At 42.1% G+C, this 14,384-nt stretch overlaps 3 protein-coding genes across 9 annotated transcripts; 1 reads left to right on the plus strand and 2 right to left on the minus strand.

The window, feature by feature from the left end:
- Positions 1-3,971: 3,971 nt before the first annotated feature.
- LOC121757310 lies at positions 3,972-6,343 on the minus strand. Of its 6 annotated transcripts, none has more exons than XM_042152852.1 (6): positions 6,120-6,343; positions 5,990-6,023; positions 5,808-5,912; positions 5,005-5,540; positions 4,421-4,805; positions 3,972-4,334 (listed from the first exon to the last, which is right to left on the minus strand). In XM_042152852.1, the coding sequence occupies exons 4-6, from the start codon at positions 5,072-5,074 to the stop codon at positions 4,331-4,333; spliced, it is 459 nt and encodes a 152-aa protein (XP_042008786.1). In that variant the 5' UTR covers positions 5,075-5,540; positions 5,808-5,912; positions 5,990-6,023; positions 6,120-6,343; the 3' UTR covers positions 3,972-4,330. The 6 variants fall into 6 exon arrangements, 5 of the variants coding, with proteins under 5 accessions (XP_042008786.1, XP_042008785.1, XP_042008784.1 ...); XM_042152851.1 differs by having other exon boundaries at positions 5,808-5,922; XM_042152850.1 differs by having other exon boundaries at positions 5,808-6,023.
- A 1,183-nt stretch (positions 6,344-7,526) lies between these two features.
- Positions 7,527-9,706, plus strand: LOC121759692 (thioredoxin-like fold domain-containing protein MRL7, chloroplastic). 2 transcript variants are annotated; one of them, XM_042155364.1, is made up of 5 exons: positions 7,527-7,733; positions 8,056-8,817; positions 9,053-9,137; positions 9,239-9,350; positions 9,443-9,706. In XM_042155364.1, the coding sequence occupies exons 2-5, from the start codon at positions 8,099-8,101 to the stop codon at positions 9,544-9,546; spliced, it is 1,020 nt and encodes a 339-aa protein (XP_042011298.1). In that variant the 5' UTR covers positions 7,527-7,733; positions 8,056-8,098; the 3' UTR covers positions 9,547-9,706. The 2 variants fall into 2 exon arrangements, with proteins under 2 accessions (XP_042011298.1, XP_042011297.1); XM_042155363.1 differs by having other exon boundaries at positions 7,528-7,714.
- A 959-nt stretch (positions 9,707-10,665) lies between these two features.
- Positions 10,666-12,363, minus strand: LOC121759379 (UDP-glycosyltransferase 92A1-like). The gene has a single exon (XM_042154939.1). It carries the CDS (start codon positions 12,267-12,269, stop codon positions 10,800-10,802), a length of 1,470 nt encoding a protein of 489 aa, XP_042010873.1. The 5' UTR covers positions 12,270-12,363; the 3' UTR covers positions 10,666-10,799.
- Between the last annotated feature and the right edge of the window lie 2,021 nt (positions 12,364-14,384).

Here is a 14,384-nt window from a genome sequence, read left to right on the forward strand (position 1 = left end):
CTGCAGGTAGTGATACCATTTTTTCACTGCCATCAAAATAGCCAGTAGTTCCTTTTCATACACAGACAGAGCTTGATGTTTAGGAGTTAAAGCTTTGCTGATAAAAGCTATAGGGTGTTTCTCCTGCATTAGTACAGCACCAATACCTACTCCAGATGCGTCTGTTTCAACTACAAACTCCTTGGAGAAATCGGGTAAAGCTAGAACAGGTGCAGATATCATAGCACTTTTTAATTTCTCAAAAGCCGCTTGTGCTTCCTCAGGCCAACTAAATGCAGCACCTTTTGGCACCTCTATCAATGGTTTAGCAATGACTCCATAATTGTAAACAAAACGCCTATAATACCCGGTTAGACCCAAGAAGCTTCTAACATGTTTAATTGTTTTCGGTTTTGGCCAATTCTTAACCGCTGCTATCTTGGCTTCATCCGTAGCAACACCATCCGCAGAAATGACATGTCCCAAGTATTCCACCTTTCTACACCCAAAATTACATTTAGACTTCTTAGCTAAAAAGCTGTGCTGCTTCATTAAGTTCATCACAGTCCTCAAGTGAAACTCATGGTCTTCCTTACTTTTGCTATAGATCAAGATGTCATCAAAGAAAACCAAAATAAATTTCCTCAAATGCTCTCTGAAGACAGAATTCATCAAGTTTTGAAAGGTGGCTGGAGCATTTGTTAATCCAAATGGCATCACTAAAAATTCATAGTGGCCGGAATGAGTTTTGAAGGCGGTTTTGTGGATGTCTTCCAGCCTCATTCGAACTTGCCAATAACCAGACCTTAGATCAATTTTAGAAAACCAAGTAGCCCCACCCAGCTCATCCAAAAGCTCTTCAATAACCGGTATAGGATATTTATCTTTAACCCTGATAGCATTTAAAGCTCTATAATCCACACACATGCGCCATGATGAGTCTTTCTTCTTGACTAAAACAATAGGGCTAGCAAAGGAACTCTCACTATGCCTTATAACCCCGGATTTCAGCATCTCATCAATCATAGTTTCAATGATATCTTTCTGTTTGGCAGCATATTTATAGGGCCTTATGTTGACAGCATCAGACCCCTCTTTCAAAATGATTTTGTGATCTTGCTCCCTTGGTGGTGGTAATGAACTTGGCTCTGCAAATATAGCTTCATTCTCATCCAATATCATTTTAAGTTCTGGCCATATTTCCTCTGTACTGACCTCATAACAGAAGGAAATTTCCTCTTCTACTGAAGGCATCAGCTGGCTGATTTTTCTTTCATTTTCATCTATTTCTTGCAGGTTGCAGATATGTAAACAATGTAATTGATCAGATTTTGGTGACCATAGCTCCCCTTGCAACTTCACATCCACACCAGACAATTTGAATTGCATATTCAGCTTGTTGAAATCCCATGTAATCTCACCCAAGGTAGACAACCAAGCACCACCCAATATCAAATCATAAGTTTCCAAGTGAATAAGATAGACCTCAGCCTGAAAGGTTGCTCCCTGCATTTCCCACTCAAGGTTACCACATTTCTGATTGCATTGCAATAGTTGTCCATTAGCAACCTCTACAGCCTTAGAGCTTACTGCAGTGAGTTCACACTTAATCTTCTTAGCTATTCTGGAGCTTAAGAAATTATGAGTACTACCAGTGTCAATTAAGATCTTTAAGGCCTTTTTCTGACATATTCCCTTAATCCTCATCACTTGAGGTCCATTCTTACCCCAAACAGCATGTAAAGATAGCTGGAGATCCGGTTCTTCACCATCCCCTGTTTCATCTGCCAAATCTACTTGTTCCTCACTTTCTGTTGTCTCTCCCAACTCAATTAGTTGTATAACATAAGATCTCCTCTTAGAACATTGATGATTAGGAGTGAATTTTTCAGTGCACCAGAAACACTCCTTTCTAGCTCTTTTTTCATCCAATTCTTTGGGTGATAGATTAGTGCTAGTTCTAACACCACCAAAACGATTAGGCTCCTTATGACCTCCACTCCAATTGTTATTATTCATCACAGGTTTACTATTAGTAGTGACTGCCAGAGGCTTACTGCTCGAGTAATAGCTGCTATTAGTATACACATTATTCTGCATCACCTTAGGCTTAATTCCCAAAGCCTTCACAGTTAGGTCTTGCAATTTAGCTAATGAGTAAGCCTCAGTCAAGCTCTTAGGTCTAAACATTCTTACTGGCATTTGTAATTCATCAATAAGTCCAGATAAGAAAAAACTAAGTGCTTGATCCTCCCTAATACCAGCTCTCGGGTATAATTCATCAAAAATATCCATGTATGATTGGAGCGTACCTTTTTGTTTGAGATTTCTCAGATCCGCAAGTGGATCTTCATAGGCTTGAGCTCCAAAACGAGCTGCCCAGCATGAGAGATAATATCCCCAATCTACATATGCTTCTTCACCATGTAGACTCAGAAATCCACGATGCCATTGGCAGGGCCGGCTTTGTGTTTTGAAGGGCCCTTGGCCAAGCTGGATGTCAAGGCCCCATACTGGATTATAAAATTTATGATTACATCTAATTATCAATGTCTTATAACAAAAAACTCCCATGTACTAGGATCAAAGATAGATAAAAGGCCATCTGAATTTTCAATATGTAAAGAAGGTTCCCCTGAAGCCGTACCATTTGGATTTTCCGTATGCAAATTTTCCTCATTACTGTTTTCCTCATTGATCTCAACTTCTGCTATTAAACTTTGTTCCCCTGGAGCTGTAGCATCTTCATTGACCTCAACTTCTGCAGCTAAATTATGATCGTGTTCCTGTTCATGACCAGATTCCTGCCCTTGATCTTCATTAACATTAACATTGCTAGAAACTGAAAAGAACTTGTCTAAAGCACCTCTCTGCGATTCAACAAACAATTCATCTTGTTTTCTTTTTTTTTTCTTTTTTGAGCTCCAGACAAATGTTTCTTTGGCAACATTCCAACACCTAAATTATGTATTGGAAATTAGATATGCAAAGTCCAGAAATCTAGAAGAGAATTCGCTAAAAATTTGAGTAAAAAGTTAATAAGAGTTTGACACCTATTAGTATATAACCTAACCTCGATCAGTGAATCAGTGATTAGGCTGGGCTGCTGGCCGCGGTCATGAGGGCGCGTAGGTTGAGGCGTCCCTGCTGGTCGGCACTCGGGACGGGACGCAGCGTCGAAGGTGCGATGCCGTGCCGCGATCTGATCTGAGAGACGACGAAGGCGCAGCATTTTTTGGAGGCGGCAAGGTCAAGGGCTGTTCTGCCTGTTTGTTTTCGTATGGATCGACTGGCGACTGCGTCTCAGACTCTCGGTGGAACGGTGGCAGGCTGGCAACTCAAAGCCTCAAAGGACATCGCTGGGTGGCTGGGTTACCTGGGCTGACCTGCTGGGCCTAAGAAGCTACAAAAAAATTTGGGCCCCTGTCCATCCTGGCCCCTGGCCGTGGCCTTGGTTGCCTATGCCCAGAGCCGGCCCTGGCCATTGGAGAGCCTTGCCTTCCAAGTGAATTGCAGCTACTCGTACTCTCTCGTCCTCCGGTACCCTGGCTACTTGAAAGAAATATTCTGCTCTCATCGTCCAGCCTTCGAATCCGTCACCATCGAATTTAGGGAACTCATATCGAGTAGATCGTCCCCAATCAGTTCGCACTTTGCTGCTTCCTTCACCGCTCTCCATCGCAGCTTTCGTTCTCTGATTTTGCAAGTTGATCGCAGCAATCGATTGCGATAACTCGAGAATTTTGGATCCTTGTTCTTGCGTAACTTGCTGCATAACTTGCTCACGCAGCTCACTCAATTTTTGATCCATCAGCTCCATCAATTTCTTCTTCATCTCTACACCTCGAGTTACAATTCCGCTAATTGAAGATCGATGACTCTGGATGATACCACTTGTTACGATCTTTCGTCGTGATCGCCCTATCTTTGACCGTAACTTCTCATACACACGCAATATCACCAACTCGAGCTAAGAAGAACGAATAGGAATTATATTGATCGAAGAATGTCACACTTACAACGCAAGGAAATCGGATAGGAACCAATAGGAGCTGTAGATCCACGATCTACAGCTAACATGAACAACACACACACAATTCTCAACAACACAAATGAGCTAGCTTCACTCTTATTTATACTTATTTCTCCCGCGCTAAACTTCATATATCCACGTCAACTCCACGTCAGCGTAAGCATGTGTATGTCACGTGATGATTGCCAGCTGGCTTGAGTTAGTTACACAGCAACTAACTCCTAACTCCCAACGGTAATTTCCCACGGCTTCATTTTGTAGCTCGTCATCTTGTGTTGCATGCATTTTACGCATGAATGATCATGCATGCAACAATTTCTAACTGCCAGGCCAGCATATACGTTCCCATTATATTCATATGTAGATAAGCCAGATTATATCAAAGAAAATCGGTTAAATAAAAATTACTTTGAAATACTCTTGGACGTCGCAGTCGAAACTTCCCAACTAGCAGAATGATAGTTCACAGCTGTTCTTTTCCAGTCATCAGCATTCCGACTGCCTCTTCCTGAGTTTTTACCCCTATTCATTTTGGACCACCTTATCACGGTGACATCTTCATCAACTAGCACATCCCTCATTTCTGGTTTGGAGAATTGATGGGTAGAATCTTTTTGCATACTCTGCGATTCTACGATGGGTAGAATTGATGGAATAGCTAGAGAGAACGAAGAGTCTCTTCCGGGTGAGGAATGCTTGCTGCTCTCAGGACTCATCTGAGTCGCCATATCCCTCCTTGAAACAGCACGAGATATGCTGTTAGGCGCATCCTCAGTCACCTCATATTTAACATCTGTATCAATATAACAACAAGAAACAGCTAGACAATCTATACAATACTACTATATAATCAATCTTATTTTCTCGAAGCTATAAAATGAATTTAGGCTTATCCACATGGCTCTTAGTGTTAACTAAATATTTCACATGATCCCGTCAAATCAGAAACACATGAGACGATGAGACGAAGAAAAACAAAGGCAACACCATACCCTGGGATCCCGGCAATGATGAATGGCTTATCATCTCAGAACATCCATGCATACTAATTGACCTCGCCATGCAATGCAAGGCTCTATGCCATTGAGAAAGTTGCCTATGCCCTCATAGCCTCCGTATCGAATAGAAAAAGGTGAATTTGCTGTTAGTTTCTCAGCACAGCTGCCTTCAAACATGGGCGTGGCAGGCGAAAACATTTGATAATAAGCAGCCCCTGGATGTCGGAGGGGGCCGCTCTTTGACTTGGGCCGCCTCTATGGCTGCTGCTGTGAGGTTCTCATAGCACCATCACCCGACACCGGGCTAACTATCCACCTTTCTGCATCTTCCCATTTGGAAGGCAAAGTCCTCCCATTATTGAAAGGCAACAATGCAATGCTCACATTCCTCCTGTTTGCATTTGTGAGCGGTGGAATGCGCTCAGAACTCCACCCTTTATGAATCCCCATGCTCGTGTGTCGATAAGCAGGCCTTCAACGGTCCGCTTTATTCAACCGAACTTCAGATCTCAACCTTCGGTCTTGACACTCTGAACAAATACACCCCACCAACAGAAAGACAAATAATCAGAAGCAACTAAGTCCTGCGATTCTTACATATAGGGTGCTTATTACCAATAAGGAATTTCTTGCAGAATCTCTGGCTACATTTTCATCTTTGGGGTCTCAGGCTTACTGCTATCTAGTTTTTGAACTAATAGAAAGTACTCCCATTGAATGAAAAAAGACAGCATTTTGGAGTTGGATTCAAAATTTGGTAAATTTCCTATTCAACTAAAGAAAAAGGCGCAAAGTACCTTTTGATTTATCCCTTCTGCTGAGGCTAATAGTATTCATGTGAACTGTTATGGATTTGTCCGGATATGGATCAGGACCACTCAATGCTTCAGACAATTCATGCCCTGACAAATGCTGTTTCAAATCAAAGATTAAACTTTCCAAACAGGACATAAGTTTTTGTAAATGGAAAAGCGCCTACATTTGGCAAGTAGAATCCATCAAATCAAAATTATCTGCGAGGCACAAGTAAGGCAGCAAATTAAGATACATGCATTCAACATTTTGTGAAATAAAGAAGAAGGTGTGTGTTAAAAATGAAGCGGCATTACTTGAGAAAGAAGAGAGGAAACAGAGTGTTGATGAGGAACATGTGAGGTAAAGAAGAAGATGCTGAAGCCTGAAATTGATTCGGCAGCGAGAATCACGGAATCCGGGCTTAAATCACGGGCCCTTAAATCTTGAAAATCCAGGTCCGGCATTCTTAACATCACAAAATACTTTGTCAGTCATGTGAAACCATGATGAAAACTTTGTAGCCAATGGATTTACGTTGAAAACGGTGCATCATAATGGGAGTTTGAGGCGCTGTCTTTAATCATGGCTTCATCAGTGGGATTCCCTGTTGATCTCACTCTCTTGTCTTGCTCTAATTTTGACTCCTTCCTATATTTTGGTGACCAATTCCTTGATTAATAATTCAATTGGACATGTCTTTCTTTTTTTGTTATCTTCATTTTTGGTATTTTACTTAATTTGCCTACGTAATTCAAGGTATTGTTTCTCTATTCAAAGATTCATAAAATGACGAGAGATTTCAAAAAAATAGACTCAGTTCACATGTTTTTTCGAAATTTGTGATTAAATTCGTTTATGATCATGGTGAGAGATTTTCAAGTATTTATCTATTTTCTCTTCTTTTTCTTATTATTTGTATCACAATATTTATTATTTACCAAACTACCCCAAATATATTTTGGGAATTATGATTTATGATATTTTTTACTCCAATATTTTCATCCAATTCTGCAAATCCCTGCTACTCCACCCTCCTCCTCCCATTCCCTATCTCCACCATCCTCCTCCTACCCTCGGGCAAATTTCAGATTGCTTAAAAAAGGTGCCAGTTTAACTATGTGCAGATATTGGCTTTTAAGGGTATCCATTATAAGGCGGACACGCCCAATAGCCTCACCCCAGTTTTTGTCCATAGCCCCAATTTTATTATCCACGGCCCCAAAATTCTATTTCTCTCACTATAGTGGACACCTCCAATAGCCCCCAAATTCCAAATACAAAATTCTACATTTTCCCCAGCCGCGTCCTCGCCCCGAACGCGGCTATCCCGCGTCCGCCGCCCCAATAGCCCCCAAATGTTGTCCGCCCACCTTCCCCACTATAGCCGCCCGCCCACCGCCCCCAGACGCGGCTATAGCCGCGTCCTACCCATAGTGGACACTCTAATGCATTTCATTTGCATATTCATTTTAATTGCACTAGTCCGTTCCATAAGAATATTTATTTATTTATTTTTAAAATATTTTTTTCTCTTTGTTGAGGGAGGATCTATGGTCCACAAACCACAATTTTATTACTTCTACTTTTTTATTTTTTTTTCTTTATCCTATTAAAATTCGTGCATAATCAAAAATGCATAATTTTTTTGGGATTGAAGAGAGTTTTGTTAAAATAGATAATTGAATATAGACTAAATAAGTATAATAAATTATTATTACGTCATTTATCACATAATTTGATAGTTGGTCCGGCCAAAGAGGCAGAGCTTCTGGTGCTCACTGCTGTAGTGATTGTTTTCTTCCTCCTTCACACAGAGACAGACTCGAAGCTTCTAAGCAAAAAGAAACTGTCGAGGCGTAATTACCGTTCCTCCAACTCCCACGCTGCTTCCCACCAATTTTCGATTAAGGTTTTCTCTTTCAAACAAGGTTTTCTCTACTGTATAAACCAGCTTCCAACACGCTCTCCCTTTTTAATTTCTCTGAATGCCATGTTTCGCTGAGTCTCAAGTTTTGTGCCCAACGTTTGTTATTGTTCATTTTCTAGTGTAACTATTATTGGACTGTGGAGTGCACGCCATGTGTTCGATAATTTGCTTACTCGACCTCTATTTGCTTTTCTTCTCGCCATTATAGAGGATTTTGTGATTTGTTGGCTGCTACCTGCCTTTAACTTTGATCCTTTGGTTATTCCTTTCCTTGGTGTTTGACGTTTGGTTTTAGTTTATTTACAGATTAGGTAATTTTGCAGGTTTTGGTTTTGCTCTGTTGATTGGAATCCAAGTTGTAAAACAATGGCTTTCAGCATAGTAAATAATCAAGCATTGATTTCTGCAGTCAATATTACTTCTTCCCTTTCGCCTTCTACACGAGCTAAGATATCAACTTCAGTTTCACTTCCTTCACAACTTCCCAATCACATAGTTAAACGCTTCTCGTGCAATGCCTCGTCGAGTAGTTCCGATCAAAATCCTAAATCGGAGCTTAGACGGAAAAAGGCGCCTCAGACATCTAAAGAGCGGAAAAGCGAAGGTGAGAATCCAGAGGGTTCATATCCAGGAATCATCCCAAAAAAGCCAAGGCGCGGTCGTAGGAGTGAAGCAGCAGCTGTTGAGGATTACATACGGGGCTCACTCGAACAGACGCTGGAGTCGATACGGAAGCAGAATCCAGAAGTTCTAGAAAACATGGAAAACTTTATGAAGGAAAAAGCCGCATCTGATGATGACAGCTCAGATGATGAGGAAATTGTCGATGTAGGCGAAAAGGACATGGTGGTTGAGGAGGAGGATCCGGATTGGCCACTGGATACCGAGGTGGGATGGGGGATCAGAGCTTCCGAGTATTTTGATCAACACTCGATAAAGAATGTGGTAGGTGAAGATGGCACAGAGATCGACTGGGAGGGCGAGATTGATTATGGATTGGTGAAAGAGATCAACTGTCTTGAGTGGGAGAGCTTTGCTTTCCATCCCAGCCCTCTCATCGTCCTTTTCTTCGAGAGATACAACAGGTAAGGACACAATACATGATTGATACTTTTATCTTCATCGTTAGGACTTCTGCAATTCATACCCTTTTCAATTGAACATGAATTCAGCAAGTTTCTAGAAATTATCAATGGATTTAGGATTCATCGCAATTCGCAAAGTCCCAAATTATCTTAGTTAACAAAAGATTAGCATTTATCTATCTAGGATAGTTTGAAACTTGAGAGATGTGTTCATGAATGATTGTTTCTATTTCAGGGCAAGTGATAACTGGAAGGTCTTGAAAGAGTTGGAAAAAGCAGCAGAGGTTTACTGGAAAGCTAAAGACCGATTACCTCCTCGAGTTAGTGAAATTTCTCCATTGCCTTATTGATTTCTTTTATACATATATCTTATGGTGGATATACCTTTGATGTATGATATGAACTCAATTTAAATATGCAGACAGTGAAGGTGGATATAAATATCGAGAAAGATTTAGCATATGCACTGAAAGCTGAAGAATGCCCGCAGTTACTCTTCTTACGCGGAAACAAGATATTATATAGAGAGAAAGGTAGAGTCATATTGTTCCGTTATACATTTGTATGTGTAAATGAGGTTTCTAGATTTCTTTGGTTAAGGGTTGGGATTTGGCATGATCTGCAGAGTTTAGGTCAGCAGATGAGCTGGTTCAGATAATTGCGTATTTTTACTATAATGCGAAAAGGCCTTGTTGCATCAATGATGAAGCCCTCTCTTCACCGCGTTAGTTGAGGTAACTACTTTCTTCTACAGATGATGAGTATCTATAAATTCCCAGCTTAAGCGGAACATTTGTTTATGTATGGAAAGCCTAGAAAGTTGATTGCAATATTATTATGTACATTAAACTTATTAGCAAGCTTGATTTGATATTATAATTTTATCTTACATCTTCTCTGTAGCACTACCAATCTAAGATGCTTTACTATGTAGGTGGAGTAATACATGGAATTAACAAAACATCTTCTCTTTATTTGTGTTTCAACGTTATTATCATATCAAGATAGATTAGCGCAGGGTATTCGGTCGGTTCGGTTCTAACCGAACCGAATACCCGGTTAACCGAAATCAAAAGGAACCGAAATTGAAGCACCGAACCGAAACCGAATTTGCTTCGGTTCGGTTCGGTTCCTAACCGAACTAGGTCGGTTCGGTCCCGGTTAACCGAACTGGAACCGAAATTCAAAAAAAGGTGATATTTGTCGACCAGAAACATAAAAACAAACAAAATTACTCCATAAAAAAGGAATTAGCAGATGATACGTGCCCGCAGTTACTGGCGGATAAGATCCGTTGGTAAATTGTGCTGATTGTAAACACCAGAGTCCAGAAATGCACCGACTACTTTTTCCCATTTCCGCTGGTAAATCAACATTAGCAACAAAAATAGTTAAGCTATACAATGAGTAAAAGGAAAAACCTTTCTGCTTAACTCTACGTTCATCAAAACTTCTTTGTGTCACCATTTTCCAGATGATTTTATATTTTTATTCTGCTGCGGTAGGACCAAAACAGCAAATCTAGTTAGATGCTTGTTGTAATAGTTTCTCCATTTCTTTTCTCAGTTTCTGGTTTGAAAGAATGAAATCTAAGTTATGATATTTTTTAATAATAAATAAAAGAATAATCATAATAGCTTTAAAGGAGTAATTCGGTTCAAATCGGTTAGAACCGATTGGAACCGACCCGAACCGATAACCGAGTAGACGCCTTAATTTTGGAACCGAACTGAACCGATAACCAAATTTGTCGGTTATCGGTTAACCGAGAATTGTGTTATTCGGTTCGGTCATCGGTTAACCGACTAACCGATGACCGAATTACCTGCCCTAAGATAGATTATACTATTCAAGTAAAAAATTACTTCAATAATAACGCCAAATAATTTACTTAAAAAGTTTAAAAGACCCTCTTCCACCTCAATTCAGATGATAGTAATAAATTAATCGTAATAATATTTGTGGAAAATAAACTCGAATAATCAAACACTGGGCGTTAGAGAGAGAAGAGTATCCACAAAATCATCCAAGGCTTTAAGCGAAGACCCATCTTCCTCGGTCAAGGCAGCTCTGATCAACTCTCCGACCGCCACCACTTTCTTCCTCATCTCCACCGCTTTACTTCCTCCGTCCATCACCTCCTCAATCACTCTCTTCACATCCTCTCTACTAATCTGGCTCTCCACGCCCCTCGTCATCTCCACGCACACCCCCATCTCCTCCACCAGCATCTTCGCATTGTATCCCTGCTCCGCCGCCAGCGGCCACCCAATGATCGGCACGCCCTGGCTCAAGCTCTCCACCACCGAATTCCATCCGCAGTGGCTCACAAACGCTCCCGTTGATCGGTGGCAGAGTATCTCCAGCTGCGGCGCCCATGATCGCACCACCAGCCCCTGCCCTCGCTCCTCGAACCCGTAGGGAAGCCACTCGGCCTTGAACTCGTCCCTCGAGTTGAAGCCCGCGGGCGGCCTGATCGACCAGATGAACGGCCGCCCGCTGTCCTCCAACCCCAATGCCAGCGCCATCATCTGATTCTGGCTCACCGTGTTCTGCGATCCGAAGCTGATATAGACAACGGAGTTCTCTGGATGGGAATCAAGCCACTCCAGGCACTTCTCCGGTGAGATCCCAGGCTCTCTCCCGGCATGTTTGGCGATCACGCGCGAAGGCTTGTTCCGGTCCAGCATCCCCTGCGGCAGGAGTGGCCCTATGCACCAGACGGGGCGTTTCGTGTAATTGGAGAAGACTTCCAGCCCCAGCGGCTCGATCTCCGCGGCCGTGGAGCACAGCCACCCGAAGGAGGTCAGCGAGTGCGCGATCTGCGGCTGGAAAAATCTCGACCACTGGTCGCTGCCGTCCGCGTCTCTCAGGAAGCGGTGCAGCTGAGAGACGTGGAAGGGGAGAGAGTTTGGGAATCCAGGGAGAGAGAAGCTGCCGTCGGCAGCAGCGTTGCGGTGGGGGAGGTTCTGCCACATGGACATATAGGCGGCGGTGCCATACGCCCCGCCGGTGGTGAAGGCGACGTTGACAGTGGAGGAAGATCGGGCGACCTCGTTAGCCCACCCCATGAAGACATCGGAGATTATGCAGAGAGGAGGGGCGCCGTCCGTGGCGGTTATATCGCGGATCAACGCGCGGAAGGGTGCGTCGAGGGAGGCGGAGGCGTGGAAGAGGTTGACGATGAGGTTGAGGGGCAGGGCCTCGGTGTTCTCTGTTTTGGGGGGGAGGCCATGATCGGCGGCGTTGAGAGAGAGCTCGGAGAAGTGGATTTGGGGTGAGTGGTTGGATGCGGCGGTTTTGAGGTAACGGAGGTTGAGAGGGGTGGTGGCGATGGTGATTTTGAAGGGGAAGCGTTGGGTGATTTGATTTGCTAAGGCTAAGAATGGGATGAGATGGCCTTGTGCCATGAACGGCAGCATTACTATGTGCTGCTCTTTTGCAACTCCCATTTTCTGCAAATTTCACAACTAACCACAGAGATTGGTTACCTATGTCGATGAAATCAAGAAAGTTTGTTGGACAATGCATTAATATTAGTATTAATGATGCGAATGCTACTACTGGCGGGTCCACATCCATTATTTTTGTAGTTAGCTGTATCCATATTTTGGGGAAAAGGAAAAAGTGTGTTGTTCAGTGTTTGGTATTAATTCAACCAAAGAATGAAAAACGCACTTTATTTTTGTTTGTTAGCACAAGTTGATAATGAGATGGATAGTGCGCTTGTAGCCACAATTTCACAAATTTAACAAGACCTAATTTCGCCACGACACCAACTCATCCCCACCACACTTGCCATTTTTAGCCTTGTCGTATTGTGTACACAACGTTTTCTTGTGATGCTCAAATTAAACTATTTTTTAGTAAGGTAATGTTGAAGTAGACGCATGCATGGATATTGTAATTTTTAATCAAAACCCCATACCATTCCTCCTTGATATGACTATGATTCTGCACATGAAAAGAACCAAAACCCACATTTCTTATCTCAAAAAGTCCATAAATATTGATACTCCTTCAATAAAACAAAAGGTCCAATAAACAAATAGAACCGACCAAAACGCTACTCCTAAGTCATCCAATTGTCAAATTATAATAACAAGTTCTTCGTCGAGTTAAGATGTATATATACCTAACGATTCATAATATGTTTAGACTAGTATAGTAGTAATATTATGAAGGGATCAAATACTAACTACTCCTTTTGTCCCATTATAAGTGATGCGTTTTTTTTTCAGCCGTTATTTTGTGAAAATGATAGTAAATTAAAGTGGAAAGAAAGTAAAGTAATAGAGAGAATAATATAGAAAAGAGTTGTATCTATATTCTCTTACTTATTTTACTTTCTCTCCACTTTAACTATTTATTCTCATTTTCGCAAAACAACAGCCGAATAGAAACGTCTCACTTATAATGGGACAGAGAGAGTATTTGCTAATTGCTTATTACTATCCATTTTTAATCATTAAATTAAAATGATGTAGTGGTATTTAGTGGTGTCACGTGGAAATTATATTAATTCATTTGAAAATGGTTTTTAGTCATTTTTTATACCATGGGACAATTTTTTGTGATTCTTATGATGTCAACACGGTATAGTAAAAATGTCAACTCAATTATTTGAAGTCTAAAGTCCCAAAATGGTCCTTATCATACTGCATTTTTTTTATTTTGGTCCAAAACATTATCTTTTGAATTATTCGGTCCCTCACATTTGAAATCGGATCACATTTGGTCCATTTTGGACGGTTCCGTCAAATTTTTGACGGTTTTAATTACCGGGTCACAAATCCATCACTAATCCGTCACTAATTGGGAGAAACTGATCCGTCACTAATCCGTCACTAACTAGGAGAAACTGATCCGTCACTAATCCCAAAATATTGCATAAACTCCATAAATAATTTACTATTCATCAATTTTTAAATGGCGGAATGGGAGTAAAACTTAAAATGAATTGATGGAGAAAGGATGACAATGGTACCTTCCCCAACAGAAAACTTCCCCAGTGTCCATTTCAGTTAAAAATTAGTTAGATCTCAACTATCCAAAAAACCAAAAATGCAACGACTGCAACTCTTCAACAATCCAATGGAATCTCTCTCAGAAGAGATCATCTTCACCATCCTCGACTACCTCGATTCCGCCTCCTCCAAATCCTTCTCCGCCACCTCCAAATCCTTCCACTCCCTCGAATCCCGCCACTGCAAAACCCTCAAGCTCCTCCACCCCGACTCCCTCCTGGCGGACCTCCGTCGCTACCGCCGCATCGATTTCACAAACTGCCCCAGCGCCGACGACGGCGTGATCTCCGCCGCCACGGAGGCCTACTACGCGACGCTGAGATCCGTGGATCTGTCGAGATCGAGGCTCTTCACGCACGCGACGCTGTCGCTGCTGGCCGCGAAATGCGGGGGGCTGGTGGAACTGGATTTGAGCAATGCGACGGAGCTGAGGGATGCGGCGGCGGCGGCTATGGCGGAGGCCAGGAATTTGGAGAAGCTGTGGATGGGGAGGTGCTGGTTGGTGTCAGATATTGGGATTGGGTGCATTGCTGTTGGATG

This window comes from Salvia splendens, chromosome 12 (assembly GCF_004379255.2).
Source record: "Salvia splendens isolate huo1 chromosome 12, SspV2, whole genome shotgun sequence".
NCBI classification, from domain to species: Eukaryota; Viridiplantae; Streptophyta; class Magnoliopsida; order Lamiales; family Lamiaceae; genus Salvia; species Salvia splendens.